We start from the raw sequence: 26,954 nt of genomic DNA on the forward strand, positions 1-26,954 counted from the left end.
TCTTGCCCTCAACAGCACGTGTGCTCAACCAGGGTTCTAGCTGAGAAAAATGTCATGTCTCTTGGGAGGTCGTGAATTGGCAAGGTATTTTCCTCCCTAGAGGGGTGAAGTAAACACGATGAGATGGCTGGCCACTGGGACGTGTCCGCGTACATCCCACCTAATGTCTGAAGCTCTAATAGGGACCAAGGTGTGTCCTGTTCACCAACAGCACATCTGTGTGGCATTATACACTTTCAGGGCTAAACTGATGCTTTGTTAATATCTTTGATTTCGGCCAAGCCAACAGGCTACACGGACCTCAATGAATGGTCAGTGTTAACAATGTTTTAAAAATGAGGTTGATTAGAATTCAATTAGTGTTATCTGAACCCTGAGATAAGTAACTGATTAAATGATGAGGATATATAGGCCTCCTTTTAAAGACATTTAACTCTGCATCCTTGTAGGGACTTGACTCTACGCAGATTGAGAGATTAAGATATTTTGGATGATGCCCAAGATGTCTCATTTCTAAGGACCCATGAAGCTGGAAGAGCGTTCAGAGACTCTCAGAAACATAATTAATTACCGAGTTAGGCCCTTAGAGACAGGAACTGCTTCAAGCCCGATATGGACCTTTTATCTAGTTAATTAGTTTTATGGGGAGAGTTTTGCACATTTAGCAGATGAGTATAGATTTTATTACTTGAAACAATACAATTTATTTTTATGTTGTACTTTTAAATTGGGGGGGAAAGGAAAATAATCTTGGAACTCTGAAATAACTCCAGAAGTTCTGATAATAATGAGGCTCACTATGATTAGGCTTCATTCTCTCAATCAAATTGTATCTCCAAGGAAAATAAAAATTTAAGTATAATGTCCTCTAAATACACCAATTTATTCAAGATAAGGGGCTTTTGATGTTACTCAGTTTAGTTGTTCACTATGCAAAGCAAACTGATTCTCAATACATGAATGAGCGAGGCTCCAAAAAAGTGTGCATAAATCCTTTTGGTCCTAAATCCAAAGTGACGGAGGGAAGTTTATACACAATCACATCGTTTTCACTAAACATCTGAAGTAGTAAAATAGATATATTATTATAATAATAGATATATTATTCTCTTTCTAAATGGATTAATTCTTACACTTGAAAAATATGCCAGGAGGCTATTGCCCTTGAGGTTCCCCGCAGATGCTGTGAGGGATTTCTCAGCAGCTGTATTCCCCATCACAAATGTGATGCCCACTTTGATTCTGTTTAGAATTCAAACAGGCTTTAAAACCCCGAGTCACCTGTGGCTAGGAACAAGTTTCAACAGTAATGCTTTTAAGGTGAGTCAATTTCAAGTTCTTGATTATAATTCTAACAGACTTTGGAATTAACACAAAGTGAACAGGCATCAGAGGTAAATACCAGTTCTGTAGCCACCCACTCCAAAGTTGACCATCTTTTCTCGGTTTCTTTTTTTTCTCCTGATGTACAAATGTATCAAAACAAGTTCATAAGTTTGTGCCAAGTTTTGAGTCACACTCTGTCACTGAGAATCTGTGGGACTCTCCCAAGCTTAACCTCACATGTGCTTTGCAAAATTGGTCACTTTTCTCCACTGAAAAAGAATTATTTCAGCTTCTATTCTTTTACAATCATATGTATCTTCTTATCAGTACCTTGAATCATTCTCACTACTTTTTAACCTTTCAAAATAGTGTAATTTCCATACAAACAGTTCAAATGAACAAGCTGCACTGGTTGTGGACACAGTGACCACAGCCGATGGCTTGCACCCTCATTTGCTTGGGGTAGAGTGGGTACAATTTTTTTTTCTAAAAAACCCCAAGTTTGCTAGTCAGAGTAAAAACTAGTAAGTTTAAAGTCAGTAAGTAGAGCCTGGGTGGCTCAGTCGGTTAAGCGTCTGCCTTTGGCTCCGGTCATGATCCCAGGGTTCTGGGGATCAAGTCCCGCATTGGGCTCCCTGCTCAGTGGGAAGCCTGCTTCTCCCTCTCCTTCTGCCACTCTGCTTGTTTGTGCTCTCTCTCTCTCTGACAAATAAATAAATAAAATCTTAAAAAAAAACACAAAACAACAAAGTAAGTAGAGAGGCTTGTATTATGTAATATTTTATATATATATATATATATGAGATATCAACAGATAATTATATACCTATTATGTAAACTTTCTATTACATAGATAGAAATATGCCTTTGATTTATTCCTCCAGTAAATGAGTATAAGGGATGGAAGTGGGGGAAGGGAAGGAAAGCGGGCTATCTGATGGCTATCAGGGTTCCCAACACCTCCTGAGTTCAATGATAATGACTCTCAATTTTATCTGTTTTAAGTATATTTTTAATAGTGTTTAAAAAATAATTATGCTAATATTTTTAAAGAGCTCAAAAACTTTGGCTAAGTAATCTTGAAGGTTCCTTCCCATTTTGCCCAAATGATCCACTTTGTGAGCTCTTTGGAAACGGCTCCAGGTATGGGGTCAGATGAGTATGAGGTAGCGTCAAGGTTTAAGGCTATTTGCCACGGAGGCATCAGATTGGTAAAAGTGTCATCCAAATTGCTGAATCTCTACTCATCTATCTTCACTGGTCCCTGGATGTGATACTTCCTGGTGGGTGAGTGGGGACACTGCAGGAAGGAAAAATCAAATACTAAGGACAGAGAAACAAAACAGTTCATGGAGTACTTTAATTCTTTTTATTAGTTCTTTTAGGAACAGGCTAAAAGTGGCTTAAAGTTCGAAAAGTTCATTCTTTATATTAGCAATCTGAAAAAGAATTTGAAAAGACATAAAGCTAAATGGTTTTTCCTGGCCCTTCAGCAAATTTATTGTTGTCCCTTATCATGAACTTCTCCTCTAACGATGGCTTATGAAGCTGTTGGATGGCACCTCATGTGCTATAAACAAAAATTTATGGTTGAAATCAGTTGCTGTCAGTTCCTGCCCTCCTTTCCCTGCTTCTTACCTGATATTCCCCTTATGGTGAAAACCACACGAAAGTAGATGTTCTGGGCCATTTTATTGTGAGATCCAAACAAACAGGAACAATGACACACTGGCCAGTATCGATTAAAGATGCTCCCACAGGACAAGAAACAGAACTGACTACATGAAATTTTGATGAAGTGGGAAAATTGACCCATTGTTTTAGTGGTACTAAAAAATTAAACAAACAAACAAACAAACCTGTTCTATGGTGATTTTATGAAACCAGATAGGAACTTATTCCAGTGGGTGTATTTGTAATGTGGGGAGGGTGTGTGTGTGTGAGAGAGAAATTAGTATTTTAATTAAATTTTTCTTAAAAAAAAAAAAAGAAGGTTCCTTTAAGAAGAGTTTATTCTTTGATCTTTGACATAACTGAGGTGCAGAGAGCTTGGGTAACTTGCTCAAGGCTTCAGGCCTAGTTAATGACACAACCTGGGGTGAACCTACATTCCCTGAATCTTTGTTCAGTGCCACAATACTTGGTTTTATGCAAATTACCTTCAATTAGAGTTAGATTGGCTCAGGAAAGAAGACATCTCCAAATATAAAGAGGGAATATTTTCAGATAATATATTATGTGAGTGGTTTCCAATTTGGAAGAATCAGGTAAGATTACCTTGTCATTTTTGGTCAAGTAGAACCAGAATATGAAACTGCTGAGGAAAAAGAATACATCAACATCGTTTTTCTTCATAATAAAAGCAGTAAGTAATCATGAATTTCTAGCAAAATGCCATTTTATTTTCATTTCACTTTATACCCATGTTATTCTGGAGAACAAAATTTGTGCTTGCCAGGTTATCAAATGTAGATAATGACCGCAATCACATAATGGGTCTCATTGTTTTTTTCTTAAGCACTGTTAAGCAGAAGTTTCTAGCCTCTTGATCTTTTGACAAGGGATGAGACTGAGTAAACCACTACAGGCCAGAATCTGTGCAATTATTTCCTAAAAGAGAAAAATCCAAGGTCATCACAAACCAAAAAACGGGAGCTCCCAACCTCGGCTGAGAAGGTACTGGCTCTAGTTTTGGGATCTTTAACATGCCTTGCATATTAAACTTATACAAATATTCACCTGATTTTAAAATGAATTATCTTTTAAGTTCCTCTCAAGAGGCCTTTCTTGAACTACTCCTTTCCCTCCTTTCACTCTGTAAGTGGAAACTGCATTACTTCCAACAATGATTAATAAGCACAGTTTGCAAATGTTATAAAAATCAAATGAAATGTTATATGTACGTGTATATTTTTAAATGTGAAGTACCAAACAAGTGATTTTATTGCCCTAATACTTTGTTATAGCGCTTTAGGCATCCTGTCTCATATTAATTGTTTCAGGATATATCCTTGTCTCTCCCAGAAGATTAGCAGTGAGGGTAATGAGCATATCTTTTTCTTTGTCTTCTCTCCAGTCTCTAACATAAGAAAGATGCTTCATTAATTGTTGCAGAAATGACTTAATAGTTTGATCAATGAAGCCCATACATGATGGTCCTATCATTAATAATAAATATTATGGGCATAGAAGTACGCCACTTTGCATCAACTGTTATGCACAGGAAGTGCAAGAGGCCAAAACAACTTGTGGATTACCTGTTGTTGCCCACTTAGATTAGGGGTTCTGTGCTGTGGGGAAGATAGGAGTACAGAGAGAAGAATATCCTAATATCATACCAATATTTGGAGCTAAGCAAACATCACTCAAGTGATTTTTTTTTTCTTTGTGTGGGTAGGATCAACAATGGTATGGTAGGAATCCTGGATGGAGAGTGTAGAAATTTCTACAGAATCACACAGTGATTTTGGTAAATTCTTTTGTCCAGTCTTGAGGTGGAGTATAAAAATTACCACTGAATATGAAAAGTAAATTCATCGGTGCCTAGCTGCTTACATACGACAGACAGAACTGATTGGGGTTCTAGTTGAGTACCTTGGAAATTTTAACAAAAAGCTTACTCTTCAGAAATTAAAATGTCTCAGATTCCTCAGTATTTGTAGAAGATACGTATTAGGATGTCAGCACTGACAGGCTTTCTTTATTAGCTTTTTCAATGTGTAACCATAGTTTTAAAATGTGCCCTATTCTAAATCTTTGCTATTGCTCCTGTCACTTCTCTTGTGGAGCTTCCAGTGGCTTCTAACCTAACTCAGGGTAAAAACTGAAGTCCTTACAAGGTCCTCCAAGTTCTGGACTCCACCATGTCCCTAACCTTACTTCCTCCACCTCATACATGCGAAGTCCCTCCGGCCACCTTGGTTCTTTGGTTCCCCTCAAACACATCAAGTAGGCTCTCCTACTAACTCAGGTCTCCTTATTCCCTTCCTGGGTATGTTCTTTCCAATATTTCCACATGGCCTGTACCCTTACTTCCTTTAGTTCTCTGATCATATGTCAAATTGTCGGTTTTCCCTGACCATCTTATATAAAACAGTAACACCCTACCTGCCCCCATTTTCCCAACACACTTACATGGGACTCTCTGGTTTACTTGCCTTGCTTTGTATTTCTCTGTGGCATGAGACATGCTATGGATTTACTAGCTTATTTATGGAACAGAAGCTCTGCGAGGGGAGGGGCCTTCTTAGGTTTCACTGCTTAATTCCTAGGGTCTAGGGCTGGGATGATGTATATAAAGTCAGCAATAAATACTGAATGACTACAGGAAATTGACCTGGTTATTCAAAGTCCATTTCTAATCCTGTTTCTTTCAGGAAGTCTTCCTAGTGTGAGTGGAATGTGGATTACCATCCTCTTTAACTACATCCAGAAATTTTAATTTTCCCAGAAGCAGAACACTTTAGTCATATGGAAGATAAGGGCAAAAATACCCTATCTGCTAGTTCTATTTGGCAAGCAACAGATCTGTCATGTTTCTAAAATATTAACAGATGAGTCTTGGAGGGTCTATGTGATTTGCCCCAAGCCCCAGAACCATGCAGTGGCAAATCTAGAATGAAGATGAATTTTTGTTCTGCTTAGTGTCAATATTCTGTCAAGGCTCCAACAACAAATATAATCAGACTGGTTTTTGCCTTCAGTAACATTTTTCTGCTTTGTTAGACAGGTATCGTTACCTGCCTATTACACTGGAAGTTGAGGGGATATATCACTGGATAATGATCAAAGGACATGAATTCCAATCCAGGAGGGGTCCTTTTTCTTTGACCTTGGGCAAGTGACCACTTGTTCCGTTGTCCATTTTCTCATCAAGAAAATAATAATAATAACATCTGCTCAGTTGAGTACAGAGGGTTGTGGCAAGGGTCTAGTGATAGTGAGTTTAAAAGTGTTTTTAAAATGATAAAGTGACCGTTGATCTACATCTATAATTATTATTAAGATTTTAGAATTCTGATTTTTTTGGCAGCGTTTTCATTTTAGCTTCTTGACTATGTGAGTTCTTGCGATGGCCCATCACACCTGAGGGACAGGAAAATAAACTCCGTGCCACATTGCGGCTTGAGATGCGGTAAACAGGGATGAGCCTGCACACTCAGGGAATTGTATTAATTAATTCAGTCCCTGGTCTAGTAGTTTAGATGGCTAAATTTAAACTGTAGATGCCAGCAAAGTGGAATGGTAAGCTCTTGTTTCCTTCTGTTGTCAATTAATTGATCTTACTTCACTTCTCTATTTGTCTGCCACAGTGTTTTAAAGGAAACGTGATATAATGTTCTGAAGAAAAATAAGACAAAGTATACCTTCCTTTTCCTTTTTTTGCATTATTTAGCTAGTGCATTAATTCAGCAGCAGAAGACCCTTGCCAGGCAAAATAATAGAAAAAGAGCTTAATAAATTTCCATACTGAAAAGGGAGGAATTGAGTGAGAGAGAGTCATGCACAGGGTAAAGTCAGAGGGAGAATTTAGGTAAGCAAAAGCAGTGAAGGAACCCATCTCTAGAAATTGGTGCTCTGGCTTTTCTTTTAGGAACATTTTATTTATATTTTTTCTGTTTAAAATATTTTTGGAGCTGACACAAAGTTCTTGATGAATATATAAATAACTATAGCATCCAAAGACTTGCTTTTGCTTATTAAGAAATGTTAAATTTTCTTTGTTTTCTATTTTTTAAAAAATTGAGATAATCAAGGTTTAGAGGTTTATTAGACCAGGAGCATAGACAGAGAAAATGTTTTAAGTACCCCCAAGAAGTGATACAGTGCTACCATATGATTATTGGTGACTGGATAGCCTACAAACAAAGCTTTGTGGTAGAAAATTCTTAAGAAGTTCTAATTTATGAAAGTATCAATGGTTTTTTAAAATTTTATTTACAAAGAAAACTTGATTTGTGATGTGTACTATAAAAAAATTACCACCATGACCCAACAACATGAACACAATGAGAAAAACTTAACGACTACACCAGACAAACCCACAAAATTATTAGGGTCATAGATCAAAATTCTGGAAGAGTTTCAGATCCACTATTTTCCCCCTTTCTTTTATTATTTTACTTTTAATTAAGTAAGAAGGCTTATAATTAGAATGAGAGAATGGAATGATGGATAATACGTAGTCTTAACGTTTAAGACACAGTGACCTATAGGCTGATAACTTTTCTTTTTTTTTTTTCAATTTGGTTCTTGGAAATAACAGTATGATACTGCATATATTGATCTACTACAGTTTGATGCTCTCTGAGGAAGAAGTGAAGTATATAATTGGAAGTCTTTGTTATGAGTCATTCTTTGTTGAAGATATCATTATGGCAGTTAATGAGAGTTAACAGTTTCCTTTTTGAATAATGAACATTTTGGTGCAGTTGTTTATTACTGCTGCAACTGCACATAGTAAGTTGAGCCAAATGATGATGGGACTATATCCTTGTTCTAGCTACAAACTTATTTTTTCTTCTTAGGAAGCAATAGTGGAAAACAATACATGATTAAGAAATAGACAGTTTTGGATTGTCTTTGGAAGCTACTTAGCTTTGCAAACTTGAGAAAGTCCTTTAAAGTCCTTTGAGCCTCAATTAAATCAATAAAATAGAGGGAATAATATCTGCTTACCTGACAGGACTTTTCTAAGAATTAATGAATGAAATATATAAAATGGTTATTGTTAGGATTGTAGTAATCAATAAATGCTACTTTCTTTTTCTTTTTTTCCCCTTCCTCATGTTAGAACTTCCTTCATTGGTTTTAGGTGAAGTTCAGGGTAAAGATGATAGGCTAGTGCCCATAAACAGTATGATTTTGGAAAAGTTTATACATTTTTATATAAGAGGACTAGAAATGTACTTTTTAGATTTAATCTAAAAAGCAGATCAATACTTCACTGTTTCAATTTAATCTTAGTTTCCAAAGGAGCTGTGAACCTTAATGCAGGTTAAACAGAAGTAAAACATTTGAAAATTTATGAACATGCCTGTGTGGCATGATCTCTTCACTTGGAAAATCTTTTTCTCCCTCCCTCCTTCTTGACAAATCTTACTCATACCCAGTGTTACATCTTTTAGGAAGTCTTTCCTAACTCCCTGCTCACTGCTGACCCCTCCTTTGTATGTCTATACTATGCTACTAGACCCTTTTAAGATGCCCAAGATAAATTGCTGGGCTGTAAAAGCTAGATTTTTGCATTGCCTGTACTAACTGTGCAGCTACTTGAGAAAGAACTTACTTACTCATTTTTTCTCATCTTTTGTAGGATCTAACACTAAATTGTACTGAATATTAAAGATTCTTTGAAAAGTGCACAAATCCTCTCCATATTTAATTTTTTTTTTCCCTTGCAGCACTAGGAATTCCTAATTCTGTTAGTGCTTTGGCATGAAAAATGAATTATGTAAGAAGTTTGCAGTGGTCAAATATGAGAACTAGCTAGCCAACGGAGTTCTTGTAGAGGTAGAGAGTATAGTCTTATCTCAAAAATGAATCTATGTAACCTAGACCAATGGCTCTCAAACAAATCTTCACTTGGGTTCTACACATGCTAAATTCATTCTACAACTGAAATAGAAATAATGAGGTTTTCTGAACTGGTTCACTACTTAAAGTCACATTCAATTGCCTAAATTTTTTTCTATGATATTTTAAAAACTTTTGTTAACTCATTGCATATCTGCTAGAAGGAATGAATGAATGGGCAAGTAGTCAGTTAATGGCCACTAGGAGACAAACATTCATAAAGGAATTATACTATACTCATCAGGATTCTTGGTTGTAAGAATGAAACCAGATGGCAGTCTTTAAAGAAAGTGACATAGGAAGCTCCTGAACTCTCCTTCTCCCATGGTCACACTAAATTTACACTTATACATGGAGCATTTCCCTCTAAAGAAATCCAGAAATCAGACGCCTGGGTGGCTCAGTTGGTTAAGCGGCTGCCTTCGGCTCAGGTCATGATCCCGGCGTCCTGGGATCGAGTCCCACATCGGGCTCCTTGCTCGGCAGGGAGCCTGCTTCTCCCTCTGCCTCTGCCTGCCTCTCTGTCTGCCTGTGCTCGCTCGCTCTCTCTCCCTCTGTCTCTGACAAATAAATTAAAAAAAAAAAAATAAAATAAAATCTTAAAAAAAAAAAAAAAAGAAATCCAGAAATCAGCTGAGCGATGTCTATACATTGGTTAAACAAAAAAATACTTCTATTGAAATGGATAGGAAAGGCTGAGATGCACTCTTACCATAAACTCCACCCCTTGCACAGCGTCACACAGTCAGGAAGGAACCCCCAACTTCAGCTTCTCCCAGAGGAGTAAAGGATTTGGACTCAGCATATAGCATCCCAACTTTGAAGACTTCCACCTGAGGAAAGGACCCCCCAAATGCCTACCTCTGAGAGCCAACAGGGCTTGTAACAACAAAATGCACAGTAAACAGAGAAGCTATTGTTAATGGACAGCTCTCACTATAGCTATTACTCCAGGGTTCAGGGCAGAAGGAGCAGACAGAAAACATCCATCACCTAGTTACTCCCTGGAAGAGGCCTAACTACATACAATAAATACATAAAAAATGCTAGAGAAAACATTAAAATTGATATCACACAAACACAGAGGACCATAAGAGTCTACTATGAACAGTTACATGCCAACAAACTGAATAACCTAGAAGAATTAAATAAATTCCTAGGAACATACAACCCAGACTGAATCATGAAGAAATAGAAAATCTGAGCAAACCCTTATTAGTAAGGAGATTGAATCCATAATCAGAAACCTCCCAACAAATAAAAGTCCATGACCAGATGGCTTCACTGGTGAATTCTACCAAACATTAAAAAAGAGTTAATACCATTATTCTTAATTTCTTCCCAAAAAAACCAGAAGAGGGAACACTTCCAAACTCATTTTATGAAGAACTACCTCAATAGCAAAATCAGACAAGGACACACAAGAAAAAAAATTGCAAGCCAATATTCCTGCCAGATGAACAGAGATGCAGAAATCTTCAAGATATTAGCAAACCAAACCCAATAGTAAATTAAAAGGATTCCACATCATGATCAAGTGGAATTTATTCCAAGGATGCAAGGATGCTTCAACATCTATAAATAAATCAATGTGTTATACCACATTAACAAAAGAAAGGATAAAAATCATACGGTCATCCTAATAGATACAAGAAAAAAAAGCATTTGACAAAATTCAACATCCTTTCATAATAAAAACGCCCAATAAACTGGGTATAGAGGCAAGTGCTTCAACGTAATAAAGTCCATATATAACAAGTCCATAGCAAACATCATACTCAATGGTGAAAAGTTGAAAGTTTTTCCTCTAAGATCAAGAAAAAGAGAATGATGGCTACCCTTTCTACTGTTATTCAACATAGTACTGGAAGTCCTATTCAGAGTAATTAGGAAAGAAAAGGAAGGAAAAGGGATCTAAGTTGGAAAGAAAGAAGTAAAACTGTCTCGATATGCAGAGGACATGATATTATATATAGAAAATCCTAAAAGTTCCACCAAAAAAACATAAAACTAATAAAAAAATTTTAGTAAAGTTACAGGATACAAAATCAGTATACAAAATTAGCTGTGTTCCCAAGCGCTAACAATGATCTATTAGCAAAGTTAAGAAAACAGTCCCATTTACAACAGCATCAAAAAGAATAAAATGCATAGAAATAAATTTAACCAAAGAGATAAAGAATCTGTAAACTAAAAACTATAAGATGTTCATGAAAGAAATGGAAAGATATTCTGTGCTCATGGATTAAAAGAATTAATATTCTTAAAATGTCCATACTACCCAAAGTAATCTACAAATACAGTGCAATCCCTATTAAAATTTGAATGGCATTTTTTCACAAAAATAGAAAAAAAAACTAAATTTGCCCAGAACCACACAAGATGCCAAATAGCCAAAGCGATGTTGAGAAAGAGGATCCAAAGCTGGAGGTATCACATTCTAATTTCAAATTGTATTACAAAGCTACAGTAATTAGAACACTGTGGTACTGTCATAAAATCAGACACATAGATCAGTGGAACAGAATAGAGAGCCCAGAAATAACCCAAGCATATATGGTTAATTAATTCATGGCAAAGGAAGCAAGAATATACAGTGGGAAAAGAATAATCTCTTCAATAAATGGAGTTGGGAAAACTGGACCTTTATTTTATACCATACATAAAAATCAAATTGAAATTAAAAAAGACTTGAATATAAGACCTGCTACCATAAAACTTCTAGGAAAAAACATAGGGAGTAAACTCCTTGGCCTCAGTCATGGTATGAGGTTTTTTAATTTGACACCAAAAACAAAGGCAGCGAAAGCAAAAATAAACAAGTGAAACTACATTGAATGAAAAGGTTTTTGCACAGCAAAGAAAACCATCAACAAAATGAAAAGGGAACCCATGGAATGGGAGAACTTTGCCAACTATCTGTGCCATAAAGGGTTAATATTTAACATATATTAAGAGCTCACACAACTCAATGGCAATAGACAGACAATCCAATTAAAAATGGGCAATGTAATGAATAAATATTTTTACAAAGAAGATATTAAAATAGCCAACTGGTACATGAAAAGATGTTCAGCATCTGTAATCATGAGGGAGATGCAAATCAAAACCACAAGAAGATGTAACCACATACCTGTTGGAATGACTGTCATTGAACAGACAAGAGGTAACAAGTGTCAGCAAGGATATAGAGAAAAGGTAATTCTTGTATGCTCTTGGTAGGAATGTAAACTGGTATATCTACTATGACAAACAATATGGAGGTTTCTCACAAAAAAAAAAAAAAGAAAAAACAAAACACAAACTACTGAATTATCCAGTCATCCCACTTCTAGGTATATTTCCAAGGGAAATGAAAACAGGATATTGAGAAGATTTCTACACTCCAACGTTCATTACAGCATTATTTACAATATCCAAGATATGTAAACAACCAAATTATCAACTGATGAAAGGATAAATAAGATGTATATGCTATTCAGCCATGAGAAAGAAAGAAATCCTGCCATTTGTGACAACGTAAATGACCTTACAAACATTATGCTAAATGAAGTAAGACAGAGAAAGACAAATATTGTATGATATCACTTACATGCAAACTCTAAAAAAGCTGAGCTCATAGAAACAATTAGAATGGTTGTTTACAAGGGGCAAGGGAATTGGGGGAGATTGGTCAAATATAAATTGTAGTTGCAAGATGAATAAGTTCTGGGGACCTAATGTACAGCATGGTGATTATAGTTAATAATATTATATGCTTGAAAATTGCTAGGAGAGTAGTTTTTAAATGTATTTACTACAAAAAAGTAATAGTAATTATGTGATGGGATGGAGATGTTAGCTAATGCTTTGGTGGTTATCATTCTTCAGTGAATAAATATCAAGTCAACACATTGTACCCCTTACACTTACAAAAGTTATGTCTTCATAGAAAGAGTCTGGAAATTTTCCTTCTGTTTCTATTTTTTGAAACAGCTTCAGGAGAATAGGTATAACTTCTTTGAATGTTTGGTAGAATTCTCCAGGGAATCCGTCAGGTCCTGGACTCCTGTTTTTGATCACTGCTTCAATCTCGTTACTAGATACTGGTCTATTCAGGTTGTCAATTTCTTCCTGATTCAGTTTTGGAAGTTTATAGGTTTCCAGGAACGCATCCGTTTCATCTAGGTTGCTTAACTTATTGGCATATAATTGTCGATAATAATTTCTGATGATTGTTTCTATTTCCTTGGTGTTAGTTTTGATCTCTCCCTTTTCCTTCATAATTTATTAATTTGGGTCCTCTCCCTTTTCTTTTGGATTAGTTTGGCCAATGGCTTATCGATCTTACTGATTCTTTCAAAAAACCAGCTTCTAGTTTCGTTGATGTGTTCCACTGTATCTCTAGTTTCTATCTCGTTGATCTCTGCTCTAATATTATTTCCCTTCTTGTTTGTGGGGTTGGCTTAATTTGTTGTTCATTCTCAAGTTCTTTAAGGTGTAAAGAGAGCTGGTGTATTCTGGACTTTTCAGGTTTTTTGAGGGAGGCTTGGATGGTTATGTATTTCTCCCTTAGGACTGCCTTTGCTGTATCCCATAGGTTTTGGACTGAAGTGTCTTCATTACCCTGATCCTAAAACCAGGCAAAGACCGCACCAAAAAGGAGAATTTCAAACCAATATCCCTGATGAATATGGATGCTAAGATTCTCAACAAGATCCTAGATAATAGGATCCAATAGTACATTAAAAAGATTATCCATCATGATCAGGTGGGATTTATCCATGAGATGCAAGGGTGGTTCAACATTTGCAAATCAATCAATGTGATAGAACAAATCAATAAGAGAAGAGAGAAGAACCACACGGTTCTCTCAACTGATGCAGAAAAAGCATTTGACAAGATACAGCATCCGTTCCTGATTAAAACAATTCAAAGTATAGAGGATAGAGTTGAGATTCCTCGACTTCATAAAATCTATCTATGAAAAACCCACAGCGAATATCATCCTCAATGGGGAAAAGCTGACAGCTTTCCCTTTGAGAACAGGAACATGACAAGGATGTCCACTCTCACCACTCTTGTTCAACATGGTACTAGAAATCCTAGCAACAGCAATCAGACGACAGAAAGAAATAAATATATTCAAATTGGCAATGAAGAAGTCAAAATCTCTTTACAGATGACATGATACTTCATATGGAAAACCCAAAAGACTCCACCCCTAAACTACTAGAACTCATACAGCAATTCAGTAATGTTGCAGGATACAAAATCAATGTATAGATATCAGTTGCTTTCTTATACGCTAACAATGAAAATATAGAAAGGGAGATGAGAGAATCAGTTCCATTTACCATAGCACCAAGAACCATAAGATAATTGGGAATAAACCTAACTAAAGAGGTAAAGGATCTGTACTCAAGGAACTACAGAACACTTCTGAAAGAAATTGAAGAAGACACAAAAATATGGAAGACCCTTCCATGCTCATGGATCGGAAGAATAAACATTGTTAAAATATCTATACTGCCTAGAGCAATCAATACTTTCAGTGCCATCTTGGTCAGAATTCCACTGGCATTTTTCAAAGAGCTGGAACAAACAATCCTAAAATTTGTATGGAACCAGAAGAGACGCCAAATTGCTAAGGAAATGTTGAAAAAGAAAAAGCCGGGGGGCATCACGTTGCCTGATTTCAAGCTTTACTACAAAACTGTGATCACCAAGACAGCATGGTACTGGCACAAAAATAGACACATAGACCAGTGGAATAGAGTAGAGAGCCCAGATATGGACCCTCAACTCTATGGTCAAATAATCTTGGACAAAAGAGGAAAAAATATACAGTGAAAAAAAAAAAAAACAGTCTCTTCAATAAATGGTGCTGGGAAAATTGGATAGCTACATGTAGAAGAATGAAACTGGATCATTCTCTTACACCATACAAAGATAAACTCGAAATGGATAAAAGACCTCAGCGTGAGGCATGAATCTGTCAAAATCCTAGAGGAGTACATAGACAGTAATCTCTTTGACATCAGCCACAGCAACTCCTTTCAAGATATGTCTCCAAAGGCAAATGAACTTTTGGAACTTCATCAAGATCAAAAGCTTCTGCACAGCAAAGGAAGCAGTCAACAAAACAAAGAGGCAACCCACAGAATGGGAGAAGACATTCGCAAATGACAGTATAGACAAAGGGCTGATATCCAAGATCTTTAAAGAACTCCTTAAACTCCAAACACACAAAACAGATAATCATGTCAAAAAATGGGCAGAAGACATGAACAGACATTTCTCCAAAGCAGATATACAAATGGCTAACAGACACATGAAAAAAATGTTCATCATCACTAGCCATCAGGGAGATTCAAATCAAAACCAATTAGAATGGCCAAAATTAACAAGACAGTAAACAGCAAGTGTAGGAGAGGAAGTGGAAAAAGGGGAATGCTCTTACACTGTTGGTGGGAATGCAAGTTGGTGCAGCCACTTTGGAAAACAGTGTGGAGATTCCTTAAAAAATTAAAAACAGAGCTTCCCTATGACCCTACAATTGCACTACTGGGTATATACCCCAAAGATACTGAGGTAGTGAAAAGAAGGGCCATCTGTATCCCAATGTTCATAGCAGCAGTGGGCACAGTTGCCAAACTGTGGAAAAAACCAAGATGCCCTTTAATGGACAAATGGATGAAGAAGATATGGTCCACAAATACAATGGAGTATTATGCCTCCATCAGGATGATACCCATCTTTTGTATCAACATGGACGGGACTGGAAGAGACTATGTTGAGTGAAATAAATCAAACAGAGAGTGCCAAGTATCATATGGTTTCACTTACTTGTGGAGCATAAGGAATAACATGGAGGACATTGGGAGATGGAGAGGAGAAGGGAGTTGAGGGAAATTGGAGTGGGAGATGAACCATGAAAGACTGGACTCTGAGAAACAAACTGAGGGTTTTGGAGGGGAGGGGTGAACCTGGTGGTCGGTATTATGGAGGGCACGTATTGCATGGAGCACTGGGTGTGGTGCATAAACAATGAATGCTGGAACATGGAAAAGAAATAAAATAAAATGGAAAAAAATTATCCAAAAAAAAGTTACATGTCAATTTTATCTCAGTAGAGCTGGAATAAAATTTTAAAAAATTAAAAAATAAAAGTATATTAATGGCCATAGAATATCTAATTATCTTTGGTTCAAGTTAGTATGTGTATGAACATAATTTTGTATTGGAGATATTATTTTGGAAATGTAATATGTAGTCAACTCTGTGCTAGTGAAATTGTTTATAATTTTTTTGACGGAATTAAGTTTTTGAATACTCCAAAATGCTACTGAGTACTGTAACTTCTGGGGACTCAGCCACCTTCTCAAATTCTAATTTATCCAAGACAGTGGGATAAATCCTTTTCACCATGATAGTTTTGGAATGAACTAGATACAAATGAATGCTTATACTACCCCAGGTATAATGCTAGAGGTTGGGAGAAAAAATGTGAAGGATGACTATGTAATCTTTCCTGGAGATATCATATAGAGTGACTAACAACAGTATGGACACTCATTGAACATTTAAAATAAGAGGGAGGTGAGAATGGTGACCTGGCGTTGAGTTCTTTAGCTTTCCTCCTCAGTGCCTGCTCCTCAGGATGCAACCTCACATCCTTAATCTCTAGAAGCTGTGCTCACTGCTCAGTGTTAGGAGGTTCCCTTAGGTTCCTAGGAAGGTTTACCAAACCCAATTCTGGGAAGGATCCCCCATAATCTCCTACTTCATTTGATGACAGTTTAATCTTTTAAACTCTGCACAGAAAAGTCTTTATTTAAGAATATGATTGCCATCATGAGCAGAAATTTTTTTCTGAATCTATCAGAAACACTTTATCTATTTTGGCTCTCTAGTGTTCTGTCAAAGATGAGTAGTAGCACAAAGGTAGATGAAGTAGAAAAACACGTGTTTCCCATTCAACTGAGATTAGAAACCTTGAAAGACTAGGTTATTGTGGGATAACACCAGGTGTCCCAAAGGTCAGGAACATAGGCTAAACTTATTTTTAAAATACATGTTAGCTATAGTGTTAGAAAAAGCTCAGAATATTTTCCTCAATCTCCAGACACCTTTGCAAATGATATTCCTATAAATATACCACAGTGTCCAAAAAGCCCAGAAACATCTAGAAGACAGCGTATTTATTGTACTTTTTTCTGGTTAGCAAGGTGGTAAAATTCACTTCTTTCATACTTCATGAGGGGTGATTACTTTTTTCTGCTTCGTAGATAGGATGGCTCTTCAAATGAATCATAAGGATTATTAAATAATAATAATAACAACAGCTGTATGATAAGAACAATAAGCAGCAGCAGCAGAAAGCTCAGGGCCAAGTGGAAAATGAGGCCTTCTAGAGACTCCTGTTCTCCACCGTGTGACCTTAAAATGAGAATCATTTCTCAAGCTTCTAAGACACCAAAGCACAGATGCATGGTGCATAAACAAATAAGTAACCACATTAGTGGTGTCCTTTGGGGGTTTAAATCTTATTCCTGTGACCCCAGGAAGCTGACCAGAAAGAAAAGGGAAGAAAGAAATACAGGATATTTATCTTTACATTTTGGAAATGCTTTTGATCAGCAGAGCTGGAACAAGTTTCTGTGCTTTTGTGGGAACTACAAATGTTCCAGGAGAGGAAGCAAGATCAAGAGCAGTTTGCTCTTTCAGGGACTTCAAAGCCCATTCATCTAAAGATGTGGCCATTACCATTTTGGCTTCCTCACTGTGCCTTGGATGGCCCTGTACTTTTCAAGAGGAGAGCCTTGCTGGTTTGGGGCCAGCTCAAACATATTCCTTGGAGTGCAGTGTTCCAGAAAATCTGCCCTTCCTGGCCTGTGTTCTGTGATTATAGTCTCAACCAGGAGTGATCCTTGGACATACTGGATGAGTCAGATGCAGAGGTGAGTGGGACAGAGAGGCTGGACTACTCATTTTCTGCCTCTGGTCCTCTTCTAGGTGTGGAGAATTGTAAACATAACAAGGCTGCACCATCCCCCCAGGCTCCAGGTCTCTGATCTCAGCAGTCTGCCTCCTTGCTGACACCAAGAGATGAGTGTACCTCACCTCAACACCCTCCACCTCCCCCCAAAAAAAGAAAAAAGAAAAAAACAAGCAACCAACCAAATAAGCAAGAACAACAAAAACTGTCATTGTTGTGTGTCCTATTATCAGTCCTATTAGGACCACAAGTCCAGCCTAAGAGTTGTCCCCTTCACTTGCAAGTCAAACCCTGGGAGATTTGTTCAGTGAGCTGGAAATTGCTTCTGGGCTTAACTTAAGATACATAATAATTTTCTAATTCAAAATGGAAACTTAGAACACAAAGACTAGGGCAAGACCCTAATACTGCAGGCCCCGATCATCCTGCTTCTATACTTGAGTGGCTCCAGGAAGCAGGGACTGCATTGCTCCTGTTCACTGCTGTGTCCCCAGGTGAAGTCTAATCACATCTGTGGAATGAATGACTATGTGAGGACCTTCACGTGACCTATTTCATTATGTGATCTTGGATATATTTCCTATTGTGCCAAGTTCTCAGTTTTTCCCTTCTTAAACATTCTAGCCCACCCACCCCAGCAAATCACACAGAAGAATGCTATGAGTGTTATTTCCAAGAGAATGCTTCCTCAAGAGTGGATGTGTCTTGGAGCACCCCTGGCATTATGTTCAGTAAGTGGGAGCTCTTCCTTTTTTCTTTTGAATTGGGTGTACTCCGGTTTCCACATCATTCTGACAGTTGAGTTCACTTTTATGTGGTTCAGTAAGTGAAGATAATAATACTGACATTCTGAATTTCCACCTCTGTCAATTGAGAGGTAGGGGCGAGTTCATCTTTGGGGAAGGCCTTTTGTCACTCTATGATTTTATTCTCCTCCACTTTCTGGAATTGGTCTCCAAATAAAAAGAGAGATTGCACTGTACTGTGAACACACAGCAGAGAGTGATATTGCATGTCTGTGGATGTTTAATATCCCTCTCTACTTCATCTCTTTCTAACTCACTTGGTAGTTTAACTTTCCTTTTACATGACTAGCACATGGAATTCATTCAAAGTCATTATGAAGAGTCAAATGTCAACAAACAATTCGCATTTAAATATTTCTTTCAGAATTCTGGATGATATGGTCCTTTCAGATGGAAATCACTTTACTAACAACAAAAAAGAGCTTTGAAAAAAATTTTTTAATATCCTAAGGTTCAGATTCTAAGGCTCAGTTTCCAAAGTGTGGGTGTTTTATGAACCACCTCAGCTCCAGCTAATTGGAGAAGTGGCCCAGGAGCATTAAAGGAATCATAAGAAAGAGCCCAGAAAGAAACATATTTCAAACTTAACTGGTTGACTGTCTTTCATTCCTTCAGTCAACATACCATTAAGTTCTAATATATGTCAGAAATGATGTTGGGTATTTGGCCTCAAAGACCTCAACATCCCAGGGTCCTTGGTGAAAGCAGCCCCAGACCCGATAACTGGATTTCAGTCTCTGCTCCTGCCACTAACCAGATGATGACCTTGGACAAATCACTGTGAGTTTTGGGGCTTCATCTGTAAAACAGGGATGGATAATAGAGCCAGAGCTATTGCTGTTAGGTTTTAAATTGATCTCAAATACAATGATAGGACATAATCAAAGGACAGTATTTAAGTAAATGCAAGCCATTCTAGAAGTCATATACTTTTCTTTGTTGAAATTCACTTGTTAGTGAACACAGTATATACATTAAATTTTTATAAAAAGAATATCATAAATCTATTGATTGTTTTTCTCATTCCTTATTCCTTCAGTAAACATTTATATAATGCCCACTCTATACCAGATGCTGTGTTGGATATTTGAGATCAGAGATGAAACATATGTCTCTGCCTTGAAAAAGTTCACAATGTAGTAGTGGAGACCGAGAAGGAAATATGAGTTTGGGTGTCAAGTGATATTCGTAACCAACAAATATTTACTGAGCACCCATTATGCTTGAGCTGTGTCAGTGAAAAAACTGGTAATGGTTTCTGTTTTCATGGTGTTTATATTCAAGTATGAAGATCAAACAGTGGAGAATAAACATAAAAATAAATGAGGTGGTATAAGAGAAAAGGGAAAAAAATCACTGTGTATAAAATAAGTAGAGCAGCTTAGAGAGAAATAGGGATGCCTGTGGTGGGGTAGGGGTGGAAGGATTGCCTGGTGGGTCTCAGAAAAGCTAACATTAAAGTAAAGGCCTGAAGGAAGTAAGGGAACTGACTAGCCACAGGGATATCTGGGGATTGGGCATTACAGATGGCTAGAGCTGCCAGTGGAAAGAACCCTGACTTTGGAAACAAGGATGGCTGGAGTGAAGGGAGACAGGGGGAATGAAAGGTCATGACAGGAGAGCAAGAAGGACAGGGAGGAGGTGGATCCAGGAAGACATCTGTAGGGCATTGCAAAGATTTTTTGACTTTTAGTTTTGGGTGAAATGGGGGAACTCTTTAAGGGTTTGTGAGTAGAGGGGTGACTTGCTCTGATTGAAGTTTTTTTTTTTTAATTTATTTTTTATTTTTATTTTTTATAAACATATAATATATTTTTATCCCCAGGGGTACAGGTCTGTGAATCGCCAGGTTTACACACTTCACAGCACTCACCCCAGCACATACCTTCCCCAATGTCCATAACCCCACCCCCCTCTCCCACCCCCCCTCCCCCCAGCAACCCTCAGTTTGTTTTATGAGACTATGAGTCACTTATGGTTTGTCTCCCTCCCAATCCCATCTTGTTTCATTTATTCTTCTCCTACCCCCTTAACCCCCCATGTTTCATCTCCACTTCCTCATATCAGGGAGATCATATGATAGTTGTTTTTCTCCGATTGACTTATTTCACTAAGCATGAAGTAGTTCCATCTAGTTCCTCTAGTTCCATCCACAATGTCGCAAATGGCAAGATTTCATTTCTTTTGAAATTTTAAAAGGGCATCCTGGCTGCTGTGGAGAGAATGGATTGTGGAGGCTGGGATGGAGAAGGGCCAGAGTGAATCAGTTAGGAGGCTGTTGTAGAACTGTAGCCTAGAGATGGCTTGATGGCTAGCACCAGGGTGGTAGCAATGGAGAACGAGTGAGTGAAGGTACTAGATAGGGTAGATGGGGACAGGATGAAAGGTTCTAGGTGGAGGAAACACATGTACATATTACATGTACATCTCATGTACAGTAGATACAAGGACAAAAGTAAAGGTATGATGTGCTTGGGGAACTGCAGATAGTCTTTATGGAAGGAAGGGTGAATGTAGGGTGCATAGCAAGAGGTAGATAGTGGTTAGATCCTATGACAGGAGAGCTCACTCTTCTGAAGAATGTTTTGCAAACTATAGTTCTGCAAAAATCTCTTTTTGTAAAAGGAGTACCAAACTGGGTTAACTCCAAGGATACTCATGTTGGCCAGTGCTGGAACTAGCTAGTAGGAACATACTGAGGAACCAAAGAGTATTTTAATTTATGTAGTTAAAATTCTCAGGAGGCTTAGCTTTTCCATCCTGTAATGAGTAGAGCCCTTAGGAAGCTGGCTGCAACTATCCCTTGTCAGAACAATCTTGGAGTAAATGTGCTAAGCACAAGCAGATGGCTGGAAGAGGACTTTTTCAACCCAGTTGAGCAAAGATTGTTGTTTACTATTGTACTTAGTCCATTGGGTCAATATTCAAATTAGAAAAACAGAGATACTATTTCAGAAAAAAAATGTAAAACAAAACCTACTTTTCAAGAGATAACTAGGTTAACCTTATTTTAAAAATATACATATTTAGCTCCTTTAGCATCTCAATGTCCTCTTCTCATAGTAAGGTACTTTCTGGTCCAATTCCCACATTACTAAGCATTGTGGCAGTGGGGGCTGCTCGAAGTTCCCTGTCTTCTCTGTAGTTTCCACCTGGTTTTCACCCTTCTTCTGTCTTCAGAGGTGGAGAATTATTGGTAATGTTGAACAAATTGAGAAGGCTAAAATAGCACTTTGTGGTCAAGTTTACAAAGCTGAACCAAATTGTAGAATCAAAGCCAGTAATTGAACAAGACAGACAAAAAGAAGATACTTTTGTTTCATTTATCCAAATAATGGCCTTATTTCTTCACTTTTCTTTGCCATTTAAGACTCAGTCTGGGAAATGAAGGAAAATATTTGGTTATATAAAATACCTTGCAAGGGCTCACTGAAATCTAAGAACTCCCTCTATGGTAGCTGCTGATGAGCAGATAGATTTGTATATTTGCATACTGAGGAGTGAGGGATGGACTAGAATAAAGATCAATAATAAACCCTAGGGTAGTGAGAAGTGGGTAGGGAGGCTGCTTATCTTACTTATCTGTAAGACTTAAGTGCATTGTAGATGGTATTTACAGATACCTGTGAAATTCATTTATATTTAGAGCAAAGATACTATTTTTTACTGATTCTGTGGTCCATTCTTATTTTTTGGATATGTCAGTGGAAACTGATCTGGAATTTTGAGATAAATGGTGATTTGATATTATATATAAAATATATATTTGTTATTTCTATATGAAATGCACTTGTGGGAATACAGGGCATAGAAAGAGTTTAATCTTTGCCACTTATAAACCATCATTCCAATGGTAAGAGACATCTCTAATAGATGAATAGGAGAAAATACTGACATAACTGATTTCTACTACTTTTGGCTCCCTCTCGGTGGAATGAGGAAAAGATATGCAAAATGCAGGCAGATAAATTTGTTCTTATTTTCAAGGCTGGTTTAGGAATTAGAATTTTGGAGTAGGAACCAATGGGCATAAGTCCTACCAGTGATTTTTTAGATCATATGACTGCCAAGTGATCCTATAGAGAAGATGTGAGAACTGCCACTTATTCCAATAACAGTTTGATTTGAGCATGCAAACTTTCATGTCTTGGGGGAGAAACCAATTGAAACAGACTGTGTAGATTTGAATGATGCCCTAATGGCATGGGAGATGATTATTAGCAATTTAGGCAAATGAAAGCATTTTATCATTGTAATATTTTCTGGCATCAAGTTTTTTTATGCTCTATAATATTACTTACCATTAATGATTTGGGGGTAAAGCTAAAATCCTCAGAACCAGCACTTTAATGTATCACATGTGCTTTCTTAGAGAATGCAAACCTAAAAATTTTGTGCTTTTTATGCTACTAATGCACTGAAATGCAATGCTATCTTTAGAAATACTTTACCATATTTAGAATCAAATGAAGAGGAAACAAAAGCCACCTCAAATACACCTTTGCCTATTCACTACTCTATTGGAATGACTTCCATCAGCCTTCAATTTGTTTATACTCAGGCTCACAGAAAAAGTTTCATTTCATCACATCATTTGAGAAAATCTACAATTCTTAATGTCGACATGGAAATGTTTCTGTATAAAATTAACTAAAATGCCTGGAAATCACCATGGTCTGTGTATTTTCCCCTTTTTTTTGCCCCTAATTAAGCTCTGGGAAAACAGCGACTTTTTTCTCTCACCCACTGTGAAAGTTACGAGATTCTTTTGCTCAAATCACCCACAAGGAAGGCTTGGAAGTTCATCTTCCTTAGAGAGTTGCCAATTCTGCTAAAGAAGATTAAATGCCCGTATCACACGTGTCATACCCCATAGCTAACAAGAAAGAGAGCAAATGTAGCGTGGCCCACATACAGGCAGCTACCACAGATCAGCCTAGCCTAGGGAGCCTTTCAATTTCATGTAGTGTATCAACGAAGATATTCTCTCAAAAATAAGTAAGAACATCATGGCCATCATATTGCATCTTGAAATATTTAACAGTCTGAACCCTTTTTGTGGCCCTGGAACAAAGATTTCTGGGTCAGGGACAGAGGTATTTGATTCCTATTTGATTCCACCTGTTTACCCCACAGAAGATGAGTAAAGGCTCCTCACTTACCTGTGAAGTTGATTTTCAGCAAATAGTCCTTGTACAACTTCTTCCCATCCAGGATCTTCATAGCGTCGCAAAGCTTGGTGGTGTTGGGACAGAGAGTGCGCTGCATTTTGTGTAGGGCGTGAGCCATAGCGTACACAGCGTTCACCACAAACATGATCTTGGATTCTTGCTCGTAGTTGCTGTTGTCGATGGCCAGGTGCTTGTCGCACATGCGCCGGTGGTTCCGCTTGTTCTGGAGGCTGCACTGGAACTTCTGCTCCCAGAAGTCCCGGAACCAGGGGTTCCGGTGGTTGTTGTAGGGGTTGAGGCTCTGGAAGTAGCGGTCGAACTGGCGGACCGGGTGCGAGGCCAGCTCCAGCGTGATGGCGCCGTAGGCCACGTGCTCGCTGCCCTTGACGATGCTCTCCTGTGCTCCCCAGCCGTCGCTGGCCACCCAGGTGAATGAGGCATTGGCGCGGCTGGCGGCGGCGATGAGTTCACGCGAGTCATCGCTGCGCATGAAGAGCACGACGACGCGTGCATTGGGCTTCTGCAGCAGCTCACGGATCACACTGTCGTAGGACTTGCGGATGTTGGAGCGACCCACCTTCTCCGCTGTGGCGATGCAGATGTTGCGCTGGCGGGCTTCCTGCTCGAAGGCCTCGATCCCTGTCTCCCCATAGTCGCCCTCCGAGGCTACTGTGGACACATAGGTCCAGTTGAAGAAACGCAAGATCTCGGCCATGGCTTTGGCCTGGTAGAAGTCGGGGGGGCACGGTCCTGGCAAAGTAATCATAGCGTGACTTGTCACTGAGTTTGGCGCTGGTAGACGCGTAGCTTATCTGAGGGATCTGGAATAGCCTCAGCAGGTTTGCCACCTGAGTGGGTGGGGGGTGGGGGAGGGGAGGAAGGGAGAAGAACTTGTTTTAGAAATCTGGAGGTAAATGGACATGAAAAATGAGTAATACCAGACTGTTGACCCAGCTTCCTTTTCACCTCTAGATCACTGAAGTTTTCTTAGCATATCACCAGATACTTCCTGGATACTGTGTTGTGGTTATCAGGGAGCAGGTTTCAAGCAGGTAGTTTATGCTTTGGGAAAGGGCATTAGGAGAGGAATGAGAAGGGCAGTCCTCCCTGTCTCCCAGACTTTATGCTATTCCCCGGGCTACAATGAGCCCTGTTCAGGTGTCTTCTGTGTGGTTGTTTTAAGTTTCTGGAGTCTTGCTATATACCCCAGTCAGGCGATGAACTACAGGGGAATGGCCAAACTGGTTTTTAGAAAACTTGGCTGTGGTTGTATAGAGAGAGCCTGGGTGTTGTCTGATTCTCACTTCCCCCTCTTTTGCTAAAAATGGCAATCTCTGAAAGAGTTTAATTTGGGAACTTTATGCCACATGGACAGTCCAAATTAGACATTTATTATCTAGGGTAAGAAAAAAAAATTCGTTTTGGTCCACTCCAAATTTTAGGCATATGCTTTTCTCAACTTCTAAAAAGATTGGCCAACATTTTCTTTGCTTTCTTTTTCCTTTTAAAATGTTGTTTCTGTTTGGGCTGTGTGAAAAGAAAGCATAAAAATGCGATTCTTATGGAATTTTTAATTAAAAAGCAAATAGGAAATACTAAAGACCTTATCAAGAAAGAACCACCTACTTCAAAATTTTAAAGCTTTAATAAAGAATTTAAATTTGTTATAATTCACCTACCGGTAATATTTAACTGTTTTTATTTTTTGCATAATAAAAAACGAAAGTGATACTAGCATATCAAAGAGCATTTTATGCATTGAATATTTGCATAAATATTATCTTAAAATATTTACAAACATTGTATGTATACCTAATAATAAGTTTATTTTTTCCTGAATACTTTGCGTGTTCCAAACCCTTCTATCTCTTTACTGACTTCAGCTAAGTTATGTAATATTCTAATTGTACTTTAATCAGAAACAACACTGAGTATTCTGATATACTCTATGAGTACTTTGAAATTTTCCTTCTGGAAATTGTGGTTTCAGGTTTACATTTGACATGTAGGAAGCACAGCTTGAAAAAGGCAGCTGTTAGCAAAGAGCACGAATAACATAAAACAACTGACATCTGAGTCCCGATTAATCATCATTTCATCTGGCAAAGGAAACCAGCAGCCAAGTTCATACACAGTCACACAGCATGTTCTTGAAGATCTGTCCTGCTATTAAAACCAACACTTGATAGCCCAGAGCTATTAAAAATGTTTTCTGTATCTTTTCAAATCCTGGTACCTCTTCCTTAACTACATATAGAACAGGTAGAAAATATGGCACTTGCCATGTAAAACAAAGCAAATTTAAGACCTAAATCTTTCTTGCATTTGGTAAAAGCTTCTTTTTTTTTTAATATCCTATGATATGGATGAATTTGGGGGCACAGAGGTGAGTGTCTAGGTAGCTGGGTAGCTGAAGGCTTTTATGCCACTTATTTATTCTTTCATCAGTAGCACAGACCCTGAACACAATGGCCTACACTGTTTCGTCTGAACATAGGAGTATCGCTTGTTTACTCAGCCTGATAGATGTGGGAATAAGCAAGTACTGTCATTACTTCTAGACTGATGATCTGGCTTCCTTTGGATTTATATACAATAAGAGAGAGCCCCGCCCGTACAAAGGCTTGGCTTGGTAATGGTGTTTCTGGGTGGCACTGGAGAAAGTGTCTTCTCTTAATGCTGTAGTTTATTCTCATCTTCAAGTTACATTCTTCATGACCTTAATCCCTCAGGGAGGAAGGAAATAAAAGGACTTGAAAAATGCCCAAAGATATTATTTTCTGGCAGCTAGGACCCAAGTGAAAGGATCCTAAGCTGCCAAAACTTTCTTCTCCCAGAGGGGTACAAGTAATGAGAAGTTGCTTAAGAAAAGAGTTTTTGTCTGTTGACTGATAAGATCCTGTGGCTTCATGTCTACCTCTCCAGGAAGTCTGAAAACAATTTTCAGACAAGGTAGGCTGTACAATAGAAGGAACCATGCATAGAATAATGGATGCGGAAAATATTCCCTGCACTGGGAAGGGCCACGATGAGGTGTAGCATGTTGGGGAGGATGGTAGGCTAGAATAAAACTGTGATCATTACAATTATTATAAT

General features: G+C 38.0%; 1 protein-coding gene across 1 annotated transcript in view; it reads right to left on the bottom strand.

Moving 5' to 3' along the window:
• Positions 1 to 24,708, bottom strand: part of LOC116862780 (metabotropic glutamate receptor 3) — a 76,497-nt gene extending 51,789 nt beyond the window's left edge. Inside the window, exon 1 of the mRNA XM_032850174.1 lies at positions 23,850 to 24,708. Within this exon, the coding sequence (XP_032706065.1) occupies positions 23,850 to 24,624 (775 nt within the window). The 5' untranslated portion in view covers positions 24,625 to 24,708. The remainder of the gene's footprint in view (positions 1 to 23,849) is intronic.
• Between the last annotated feature and the right edge of the window lie 2,246 nt (positions 24,709 to 26,954).

Source organism: Lontra canadensis, unplaced genomic scaffold (assembly GCF_010015895.1).
Source record: "Lontra canadensis isolate GAN:19392208 unplaced genomic scaffold, GSC_riverotter_1.0 scaffold324, whole genome shotgun sequence".
NCBI classification, from domain to species: Eukaryota; Metazoa; Chordata; class Mammalia; order Carnivora; family Mustelidae; genus Lontra; species Lontra canadensis.